The sequence below is a fragment of the Colobus angolensis genome, unplaced genomic scaffold, assembly GCF_000951035.1.
Source record: "Colobus angolensis palliatus isolate OR3802 unplaced genomic scaffold, Cang.pa_1.0 Scaffold17, whole genome shotgun sequence".
Classification (NCBI taxonomy): Eukaryota; Metazoa; Chordata; class Mammalia; order Primates; family Cercopithecidae; genus Colobus; species Colobus angolensis.
This window is the reverse complement of record NW_012114821.1, coordinates 12,700,272-12,712,692: the sequence shown is the minus strand read 5'-3', so window position 1 is coordinate 12,712,692 and position 12,421 is coordinate 12,700,272. Positions and strand designations below refer to the sequence as shown.

General features: G+C 37.7%; 1 protein-coding gene across 2 annotated transcripts in view; it reads right to left on the bottom strand.

The window, feature by feature from the left end:
- Nucleotides 1–12,421, bottom strand: part of LRRC6 (leucine rich repeat containing 6) — a 92,900-nt gene that overhangs the window by 27,518 nt on the left and 52,961 nt on the right. For both annotated transcript variants that reach the window (XM_011938163.1, XM_011938162.1), the window contains exons 9-10: nucleotides 10,201–10,270; nucleotides 8,766–8,861 (exon numbers count right to left, since the gene is read on the bottom strand). In XM_011938163.1, coding sequence (XP_011793553.1) covers nucleotides 8,766–8,861; nucleotides 10,201–10,270 — 166 coding nt within the window. The remainder of the gene's footprint in view (nucleotides 1–8,765; nucleotides 8,862–10,200; nucleotides 10,271–12,421) is intronic.

The following is a 12,421-nucleotide window of genomic DNA, read 5'->3' as shown; positions in this document are numbered from 1 at the left end:
CAGAATTGAACTATTGCACACACCAACTTGCAGAAGCCTAGGTATAAAAAACAACCAGCAATGAAGCACCTGATGGCAAAGGACTCCAGTGGACAGAAGTATCTGGTGGTAGAGTGAAAGCCGTGTATTGAAACCCAAGTAAGCAAGGGTTTAAAAATGGAGAACTGCATAAGGGGTAAAAAGCCTACTAAAAGGTTAAATACCAGGAGGACCCAGGGATGATCACTAGGGTTAGTAATCTGGAGGTTATCGGAGACATCAAAGAGAGATGTTTTAGTGGAGGGGGTGGGGAGGAGATAATGCCTAATTGGAGTTGATTTGAGAGATAATGAGAAAAGATTTGAAACAGCAAATAGAGGCGTCTTTTTGCAATAAAGTGGACCAGGGCAATAAACAGAGGGGGATGTTTTTATTTTGTTCTGTCTTTGTTAAGAGGGGAGACCTTTCAGAATGTTTTCTAATGTAAGATTCAGAGAGGTGACATTCAAAGAAAAAGTATAGAGAGCAGAGAACTGCCAAAGGTGGGGGCAGGGTGGGGAGTCTTTTAAAAGCAAGTGGAAATAGGATCCAACACATCTAGAGGGATTGCATACACCACAGAGAGTTCACTCATAGAATTAGGAAGGAAGGAAGGCCAGGTTGCACAGGGGATATAAATGCAGGTAGGTTGGTAGCCATCATGGTTGAAGTTTGTGGAAATTATCTTTTGAGGCTTCCACTTTTTTCAGTTAGAAATTTCAGGGATGAACTTTAGTTGGAAGTTTTATAAATGAGCTGAGAATGAGAAATAAAAGAGCAGAAGTATGGATGAAACAAGAAAACCTAGCAAGATGCCCAGGCAACCCTATAGACCCACTTGACAATCAGAGAATAAAAGTGCATTTGTGTTGAGCTTATCACAAGTATATTTGAGCAGAGAAAAAGTGCTGTGGAACATGTGCAACTAAGAAGGAGGAGGTTGGTTTGAGATTGTGTTTCTTTAGAAGTATGGTCTGCATTATTGACCTTAATATGTGACCTTCACTTCTTGTGCTCAGGACAAACACAATTAAGCAAGATATTCACCAACTGAAGTGGTAAATATATTTGCTGTTCAGTTCACATGGCAACTTCCTTAATCTCAGTTAATTATTCTGAAGAAACACCCAAAGGAAATCATGAAGCATACTCTTGGAGTGTTCCTGTAACTTGTCATTTAAGAATTGAGATGGCAGTTTAATTTAATGACTTGATGCGAGTGAAAAAACCTCTCAGTGCATGCAAAATTCCAGTTAAATCTTAAGTTGGACTGTGGTAAAATCATATGCTAGATATCCTCAGGACGATGATGAAAAGATTATGTACATAGAACTTAGTTTGACTACACATTTTAAAGAACTTGGATGAAGGCCAGACATAAACTCTTAGAAAATGTGATGGGGAATAACCCCAACCAAAATAGAACTAAAATCATACATATAATATCTATAAATAAACTTAAGACATGTGTAGCAACTATAAAGAGAAAACTACCAATAAAGAAAACCTTCTAATGGACATATAATAAGAGTAATAATGGAGAAACACATTATTGAATATCCAGTTTTGATAATGTAAATACATCAATTCCTTCCTATTACAATCTATAAATTCAATGCAATCTTAATAATTATAAAATGTTAGCTAGTAGTAATTGATATTATTTAATAATATGCATTACTAGCAATGAATAATATTAACAGTAAACATTAATGTAGTGTGTATTATGTCCCAAGCACTGTCCTAGGTACTTTATTTATATTCATTTGTATAATCCTCAAAACAACCTTTTGAGGCCTCAATTACTACTGACATCATTTTATGAATGAGTAATCTGAGGTACAGAGAGATGAATAATTTGCTAGAGTCACATAGTTGCTGAGTGAATATCAGAATTTAATTCAGGGTCTCTGGCTCCAGAGCCCATTCCCTTAATCATTTCTTCCCACTGCCTCTAAATCCATGGCAATAAAAATTCCAACAGCCTTTTCAGAGGTGGAATTTGAGAAACTCATTTTAAAGTTAATCCGGAATAATATGTATAGAAAAACAATGAGGAAATAGTTGAGAGGGAGAGTAGTTTAGGGGAGATGCAAATTCTAAATATTAAAATGTATTTTAAAGATACATTTAAGGTATTCACTCATTCAACAAAAATTTACTAAAGACTTAATCTTTGCCAGGCTCTGTTCTAGGTGCCATTGACAAGGACAGATAACACTCCCTGTTCTCATAAAGCTTAAATTCTTGTTGGGGAAAACAGAAAAAGAAATAAGCAATTAAATATTTAGACTGTACAGCAGGAACAGGAGATTTAGAATACAGCAGGAATAGGGATACAGAATGCTGAGACTGGGAGGAGATGTCTTATAAATATGGGTATCAGGAAGGGCCTCAGTGATATAGTGACACTTGAGCAGCAACCTGAAAGAGATCAGAAAGCGAATTATGAGGACATCTGGGGGAAGGACATTCCGGCGGAAAGAACAGCAAGGGCAACAGTCCTGAAGTAGAAAGATGCTTGCCATGTTTGTGAAATAGCAAGGAAGCCAATGTGGCTGCAATGACTAGGAAGAAAGTGGTAGAAGATGATGTCAGGGAGATAATGGGGTGGGGGGGACAGGTTATCAGGGGACTCTGCCTTTAACTCTGAATAAAATGGGAAGAGTGACTTGGTCTGATTTACATATACAGTCATGTGTCACATAATGGCATTTCCAATGACAATGGACCACATATACAATGGTGGTCCCATAAAATTATAATGGATCTGAAAAATTCCTATTGCCTACTGACACTGTAACTATCTTAATGTAGTAGAACAATGAATTACTCACATGTTTGTGGTGGTCCTGGCATAAACAAACCTACTGCACTGCCAGTCATATAAAAGTATAGCATATACAATTATGTACAGTACATAATACTTGATAGTGATGATAAATGACTATGTTACTGATTTATATGTTTAATTGTGCTATACTTCTTATCATTATATTAGAGTGTGCTCCCTCCACTTACATTTAAAAAAATAATGTTGTCCCTGAAGACTTTCCTGTAGGATAAGATGTGGAGGCAGAAGACAGAGAGACTGATGATCCTGACCCTGTGTAGGCCTAGGCTAATGTGTGTGTTTGAGTCTTTAACAAAAAGTTTTAAAAAGTAAACAAATAAAATATTAAACAATTTTTATTTTTTGAGACAGGGTCTTGCTCTGTTATCAAGGTTGGAGTGCGGTGGTGCACTCAGTGCAGCCTCGATGTAGCCTCTGGACTTCCTAGGCTCAATGTAGCCTCTACCTCCCAGGTTCAAGCCATCCTTCTGCCTTAGCCTCCTGAGTAGCTGGGGTTACAGGCATGAGTCACAGGTCCTGGCTGATTTTTATTTTCATTTTTGTGCAAATTGGGCTTCACTATGTTGCCCAGGCTGGTCTCAAGCTCCTGGGCTCCTGCCCCAACCTTCCAAAGTGCTGGGATTACAGGCATGAGCCATTGCATCTGGCCAAAAATGTTTAGAAATAGAAAAAAAGCATATAGAATATGAGTATAAGGAAAGGAAATTTTTTGTACAGCTGTATAATGTATTTGTGTTTTAAGCTAAATGTTATCATAGGAGTCAAAACTTAGGGAAAAAATTACAAAGCTTATGAAGTAAAAATGTTACAGTTAGCTAATTTATTGTTGAAGAAAGAAACCTTTTAAAAAGTAAATTTAGTGTGTCCTAAGGGTACACTGTGTATGAAGCCACAGTAGTGTACAGTGGTCCTGGACCTTCCCATTCACTCACCACTCACTTGCTGACTCACCCAGAGCAACTTCCAGTCCTGCAGGCTCCGTTCCTGGTAAGTGCTCTGTGCAGGTGTACCATTTTTTGTGATTCCCCCCTTGCTGGATGCTATCTTTATGAGATGGCCAGAGTACACCTCGTCTACTACTTCACCTGCCACTTCTAGCCTAGACAGTCACCCTTGTTAAAATGGTAGAGGAAGTACAGTTACAACTGACTTTCTGGGAAATGTGATACCCACAAGGTAAGATATAAAGATGGCAAATGGAGACAACAGTCCTGGCCATATACTAGGGACTATGATATTTGCATATTTATTACAGCAATACGTAGTATGCCATCGACCCAGTGGTGAGTGTTGGGAAGCATCTGGGATTGCAGAGCTAGCACAAAGTGAAACCTCCTGGAACAAGGGGCTGAGCTAGGAACATCCACTGACACGGCAGCAACACAAAACATAGCCATGACCCACATGACAGGGGAAAGACAGAATCATGAAATTTGCCTATTGGTCACTACCCAGAGTGTATAGATCCAGCCTCATTTAGGAGCAAGAAAAGAGAAAAATATTAATTTGACATCATGAAAAAATGCTGAATGAAGTATCTAATATGAAATATCAGAGACTTGTGGATTCAATGACAAATGTGTCCCTAGAAAATGTATACAAAGATTATCATTGAATTCACATGATACAATCATCCCACGTATAGACAAAACAAGGTCAGCCCTTCACAGTATTCTTTACAAATGCTGACACAAAGAGGGAACTACTCAACATCAAATCTAGTATTTTAAAAATTGATTTAAAGTATCCAAATATTAAAAAGTATTAAAGACTATTCTAGAACTATTAAATATCACTTAATATGTTGACAATACTATACTGTGAATGAATTGAAATTGTATTTAAGTGTCTATGTGATCCTTTTTTTTTTAGGTGAACAAGTGTATTTTTTTTATTATTTAAACCACTTTGAGTAAGGGGTTTCTGTTACTTGAAGCCAAAGGCATTCCAATTATACAGTGTTCTTTTTTTCAAGTTGGTACATTTTATGTTACACGTTTTATTTTATTTATTTTTTTATTTCCATAGGTTTTGGGGGAACAGATGGTATTTGGTTACATGAGTAACTTCTTGAGTGGTGATTTGTGAGATGATGGTGCACCCATCACCCGAGCAATATATACTGAACCTAATTTGTAATATTTGATCCCTCATCCTCTTCCCACCCTTTCCCCCTAGTCCCCAAAGGCCACTGTATCCTTCTTATGCTTTTGCATCCTCATAGCTCCCACTTAATGAATGAGAACATACGGTGTTTACTTTTCCATTCCTGAGTTACTTCACTTAGAAGAATAGTCTCCAGTCCCATCCAGGCTGCTACAAATGCCATTAATTCAATTCATTAGTTTTTATGGCTGAGTAGTATTCCATTTATGGCTGAGTAGTATTCCATTATATATATATATATGTGTGTGTGTGTGTGTGTGTGTGTTTACAGTTTATACACTAATTGACTGATGGGCATTTGGGTTGGTTCCACATTTTTGCAATAGATAATTGTGCTGCTATAAATGTGTATGCAGGTATATTTTTGTATAATAAATTCTTTTCCTCTGGGTAGATACCCAGTAGTGGGATTGTGGGATCAAATGGCAGTTCTACTTTTAGCTCTTTAAGGCATCTCCACACTGTTTTCCATAGTGGTTATACTAGTTAACATTCCCACCAGCAGTGTAGAAGTGTTCTTGCTCTTTTTCATGGCATCCATACCAATGTCTATTTTAAAAATATTTTTGATAATGGCCATTCTTGTGGGAATAAGGTGGTATCACATTGTGGTTTTGATTTGCATTTCCCTGATCATTAGTGATGCTGAGAATTTTTCATGTTTGTTGGCAATCTGTTATTTTCTTTTGAGAAGTGTCTATTCATGTCCTTAGCCCAATTTTTCATGGGATTGTTTGCTTTTTTCTTGATAATTTCTTTAAGTTCTTTGTAGACTCTGGATATTAGTCCTCTGTTGGATGCATAGATTGTGAAGTATCTTTTTTAAAGAATAGATGTTACTGTGTATATTTATGGCATACAACATGATGTTATGGGATACACATAGATAGTAATAAAAAGGCTACTATATTGAAGTAAATTAAAATATCCATCATCTCTCAGAGCTACTCATCATTTTTTCTTTTTGTGGCAAGAGTGAGCAGCTAAACTTACTCATTTAGCATGAATCCCAAATACAGTACAATTTTATTACCCATAATTATCATCTTATACATTCCATCTCTAGACTTGTTCACCCTCCGTACCTGCTAATTTGTACCCTCTGACCTTCTCATTTACTTCCTCCATCCACCATCCCCCTCATCACTGGTAACCACTGTTTGTTCTCTATCTCTGTACATTTGAATTTGTTTTTAATATTCCATATGTAAATGACATCATGCAATATTTCTCTTTCTGTGTCTAGCTTAATTCACTTGGCATAATATCCAGGTTCATTCATGTTGTGGCAAATGGCAAAATCTCACTCTCTTTAGGGCTGAATGATATTTTAGCATATTAAACAGTGACACACACACATCACAGTTTCTTCATCAATTTGTCGATGATGGACAAAGGTTGATTCTTATAGTATGTTTCATAACTCCAAGAATTTCCCTCAGTAATTATAATGCGGGTCAGACTCACACAATTCTACAGTAAGTTCGTAAGTCTAGACTAATACAGTATAGCTCCATGGACTAAACTTTGGTACTTAAAATGTTTTAATCAATAATAATTAGAAAGATGTTAATTTTCAGAAATATACATTTTTAATATTAAGTATACATGAAATTAGAATTTTTTTAACTTTTGGTGGTTTATAAAATCTGTTGTTTGAGCTTCAAAGTCCTTGCAAATAACTACTTACGGATGAAAAAGATGATTAATTTTCAGCAAGAAATTATTCCCCAAAGTTTGTTTTTACTATCTATCTTTTAAAAGGAATAATGATAGAAGACAATGAACTTCTACATCAATATTACTTTAACACAGTAGTCGAAAATCTTAAAAAATATATCCCTCAAGGGAAAATATTATTCCTAATTTATTAATGAGGAAAATAGAACTATTCCTAGTCCATATATATAAAAATTATTTCATCTCCAATCAAGTACTTCTAAAATGCTTTTTCCTCAATAAGCCATTTATTATTTTCATGTGTTTTTGATGTGAAAAATTTAGACAGATAAAAAACAAAAAGGAAGAGGGGAAAAGAATGCTGCAGTTGTTTAAGACTCATAAACAGTGACAGTAGAGCTTTTCTCAGCAATTGCCTGGCACCCTGCAAAAGACACACAGATCATCTGTCTTGATTTCCCTTTAGGAATTAGCAGTCTCTATTTAATGTCTGGTTTTCCAGTTAGAAGTTTCACACAGACACAAAAACAACAGGCTGCTAATCACAGTGTTACACAAATGTCTATATCAAAGTACTGAGGTAATTAACTTATCTGTTAGATTTCCCTATAGAATATTCTGGTTACTATAGAAGCATTTCTTTAATTTGTTTTAGTCATCAAGGACAGTACAATTCTCGCAGTTGTGTTTGTTATTTTATTACTTGACAACAAATTGTATTTGCTATTTTATTGCCTCTGAGTAAAAATACATAATTGATTACCTATAATGAATCCGTTGGAAATCGGCTACAGGAAAATGCAGGATTATTAAATTATTACAGAAATCTTTTTGGTTAATCAAGTTTGTACTCTTCATAGCTGACATTCCCTCATTCTCCTCTTTTTCCTCATCAGCAGAACCCAATTTTGACTGTTTTACTACTCTTCTCCTTTGAAATCTAAATGTCTTGGGCAAAGTCGACCCACTTGGGCAAAGTCGACCCTACCCGTAACTTATGGGATGAGGTATGATTAATAGAAACCAATCAAAATACCCCTTGGTGTCTGTGGGGAACTGGTTCCAGGACATCCCTTGGACACCAAATCTTCAGATGCTCAAGTCTCCAGTAAAAAATGGCATAGTATTTGTATATAACCCACACACATCTGTACATTTTAAACCACCTCTAGATTACTTATAACACCTAGTACAATGTAAATGTTATGTAAGTAGCTATTATACTGTATTGTCTTGGGAATCAAGGGGAAAAAAAAGCCTGTACATGTTCAGTACAGACACACTTCTTTTCCTGAATATTTTCGATTCCTGGTTGGTTGGATCCATGGATGCTGGACCCATGGAAGTCTATTGTACTACCATCTTTTTGGCCAGAGATTGGTTCAGGATTATGCTAATCAAGACTTGGTGGGCTCTTCAGCTAAACTGACCTAATGAGTCCAGGGGAACTTCTGTTTCATTGTGATGGGAGAGATTCTCTGCGTTTCTTTCTCTGATCCTCTGTCTTTTTATCTCATGCAAGATAGGAACAAGAAAGTATGCTGCCCAAGTCACTGCTAGTGCACATCTTGTGGAAGAAAACCAGTCTGAGGACAGAGTTGACATATCAGAAAGATCCTGACCCAGTGTGCCTGGCCCCCCTACCCCCCACCTTCTCCTATCTTGTTACAAGAAATGAACCATTTATTTATGATAAAAGCCAGTTTTATTCAGGGTTTCTGCAGCTTACAGCAGGAAATATCCCAAGTCATTCGTATGACTTGTAATAACGAATCCAAGTTCTTTCTATGGACAAAGTAATTTTTTTAAGTTTAATTTCCTTAAGTTCTTTCAGGAAAGGATAAACCACCTTAGGCCCTAAACACACCCCAGTCTGAGTTATTTGTTCTCACAGACCTTTGTTCTCCTACCTCAGCTGCTATGAGATTTCCTGGTGCTCCCAACTAAAATGTACTTTAATCAGAAGTCATCATTAGTCCTGACAGGTCAAGTTCCTTCAAGAACCCTCATATCCAGACTTGAAATTGACCCAAATGACATGACCTACCTTGGGCATGCAGATGACCAAATGACCTGTTGTCTGAGATCTTTTAGCAGAACTATTATCGGGTTTCACTTCTGCAGGAAGGACAAGCTGAAATGGCTGAAAAAAATAAGTAGAAAGTATCATTGAGCGCAAGGACGTTACATGAGAGGGTCACTACAAGGGACATTTTCATTACAAATTCAAGATACACCATTCAATTAAGAAATGTGCTTAAACTTATTAAAAATATTTATATGAGCTGTGCTTTCTATGCACGAACTATTTTACCTATTTTAACAAATAGTCTAAAGAACAGCTGTCAATCACAAACAGTGAAGTGCTCATGGGTTCATTTATGACTAAAAAGCAATTTATAGAGAAAGGCTTGTCAAAAAAAAATCGACGTATTTCCATTTAAAAATCTTTCAGCTAATCTTCAAGCCCATAGTAGCCTAAATTAGCAAAAATTGGTATTTTAGAAATTATAAAATTATAGTTGTTATGAATGAAATCACTGACAATTCAGAATGGGTGTACTATTTAATTTCATGCATAGGCTCCCACACATATGATTATGTTATTAGCTCTGAAAAAAGTGTAACACAATAGACCCAGGTTTAAAATATTAATAAAATCCAACTACATATGGTCAGCAGCCATTCCCACCATATACCACTCCCATATATAAAATCATGTGCTAAAAAATAGCACTCTGTTTGCTTCCCCTTTTTCTATTTAGTTTTGTTTTATTATTTTTATTTATTTATTTATTTTTTTGAGGCAGCGTCTCGCTCTGTCGCCCGGACTGGAGTGCAGTGGCCGGATCTCAGCTCACTGCAAGCTCCGCCTCCCGGGTTTACGCCATTCTCCTGCCTCAGCCTCCCGAGTAGCTGGGACTACAGGCGCCCGCCACCTCGCCCGGCTAGTTTTTTTGTATTTTTAGTAGAGACGGGGTTTCACTGTGTTAGCCAGGATGGTCTCAATCTCCTGACCTTGTGATCCGCCCGTCTCGGCCTCCCAAAGTGCTGGGATTACAGGCTTGAGCCACTGCGCCCGGCCTATTTATTTATTTTTGAGTCAGAATCTCAATCTAGTAGCCCAGACTGGAGTGCAATGGGGTGATCTTGACTCACTGCAACCTCCACCTCCCAGGTTCAAGCAATTATCCTGCTTCAGTCTCCCGAGGAGCTGGGATTATGGGCATGAGCCACCATGCCTGGCTAATTTTGTAGTTTTAGTAGAGATGGGGTTTCACCACGTTGGCCAGACTGGTCTCCAGCTCCTGATCTCAGGTGATCCACTTGCCTTGGCCTCCCAAAGTGCTCGAATTACAGGCATGAGTCACTGCGCCTGGGCCCTTTTTCTATTTTAATAATACTTTAAAAAAAGTGAGGAACCACAGCTTAGTTCAAAGCTTAGCTTTTGAAATTGTAATAGTTTACAGGGTTCTACTTACCTTTCCCTTGATCATTACTCGCACGTAAGTTGGTTGCACATCAACATTGATTAAAGAGGTATCCATATACCTTCAAAATTAAATACACAATATCTTATAATTTAAAGAATATATCAAGTTTGAAGAAGTGCAAATACATATTCACACTTACAGGACGATTTTAAATGAAGGACGTTTAAAATATCCATGCTAAACGGGTCTTTAAAAAATTAGTTTTAAATTAATCCCCAGACCAAAGGAAATTCAACGTATCAGCAATTTCATTTTTAGACCCACAAGTACACTTGGCATTGATTGCCCCTAACCCAAAAATATCTGAGGTTTGAAACACCAGAGGTTTGCAAAAAACAGCTTGCCATGCTCTTTCACAAATATTTTATTTTAAGCCCCTAAGACTTGAATAGCCAGGAATGCTGATTCTACTCTGCTTGAGGCCTGCAACCACCAGCTCCTGCTTCCTTGGAGGCTCTGGATCCCCTGCAGCTGTTCTGCAGCTGCCCTGCTACTGTCTCTCCTGGAAGACTAGCTTGCTTCTCCCCTCAAAGGCACATCCTGCTGAATAAGCAAACCCTTCTGTTTATGGCAGTGACCTCAAGATCAGGTGGCAATTATTCTCCTCCACTCATAAGCAAATTAAAGATTTAGATTTCATATCGCTCATTAAAATCAGAAGCTTAGCCAAATAATTACATTCACATACTTCAAAATACTAATTGTGAACATTAGAAAATGCAGAGCTGCTTTAAAAATCACAAATGTTAAGGCAGGTAAGCTAATACAAGGGTTACAGGCATAGGTTTGGAGTCACACAGGCTTGTGGGGAACTAGCTCCACCTCTTCCTGCTTTATTACCTGGGACCACATTCCTTAGCCTCTCTAGGCCTCAGTTTCCTCTTCTGTAAAATGGGGATACTACTAGCATCTAGCCCTAACATTGTTAGGAAGGAACATGTATAGTGCCCAATATATAGCTAGAGTTAATCAAGTATTATTATACAGCATTTAAAAACAATTTTTATAATAATAATAGAGATGAGGTTTTCTACAGCTTCACATGTGATATCTACGCTTTAATGGATTGTGTAGTATTTTCCATGCTTGGGCCCCCCTAAAATGTTCATCTGTCCTTACCTACATGGCCTTTCTCTGCCAGAAACAATTGTCTGACAGTTCTTTGCAGAACAAGCTACTTCTTATCTTTCAATTATCATTGCTCATGTCTCCCCCTTTTCCTGACCACTCCCCACACACCATTATTCCCATCCCTGAACACGGTCCCTTTCCTTGACAGCAGGCTTCTTCCTTTGTAACTCATCAGATGCTTATTTATTGTCTGTCCCCCTCCCCCACAGGGCTCTAAGTGATAGGAGATCATGACTGGATTTAGAATATGCCAGTTACAGTCTCCCCATGCCTGGCACATAGTAGGTATTCTATAGATGCTTGTTGAATAAAGGCAGGAAGCAGGTGTGAATGAATGAATGTAACTTTCAATTGTACACCCATGTGCCCATAAACACAACCAGGAATTATAGCATAATTCATTTAGACAGAATCATGAGAATGAAAGAGTTTTACTACATAGACTGGAGAAATATTACCACCCCTTAAAATGCACATGCATGAGAATGAGGAAAGTTTCCATTTGAGAACTGAACAGGAAGCAGCCAACAGAGCTGAAAAAGAAAGGGTTATACATTCATTAAACTCCAGGCATAGGGCCTAAAAATGGGAAGGACTTACAAGAATGAAACAGTGATTTGTCTGTCAAACAGTAGAAACAGCAGCTTGGGAAGCTGGAAGAGCAGAGGATATGAAGCTAGCTGGAGAAGAGCTGGGATCTTTGTAAAGGCAGATGACTTGGCAGCAAGCAGGCAGAAGAATTGACAGGAATTCTGTGAAGAGGCATACAGCTGATCGGAGAGAGCTTGGTGTGGAGAGGAAGGGACCACACTAAGGCTAGCCCTGGTTCACAAGAACCAAGGTGGAAACAACCCAAATGTCCACCATCTAGTGAACAGATAAACAAAATGTGGTATATCCATGCAATGGAATATTATTTGGCCATAAAAAGGAAAGAAATTCTGACACATGCTACAACACGGATGAGTCTTGAAGACATTATGGTAAGTTAAAGAAGCCAGACACAAAGGCCACATGTTGTATGATTCCATTAATATGAAAGATTCCAAATAGGCAAATCTATAGAGACAGAAAACAG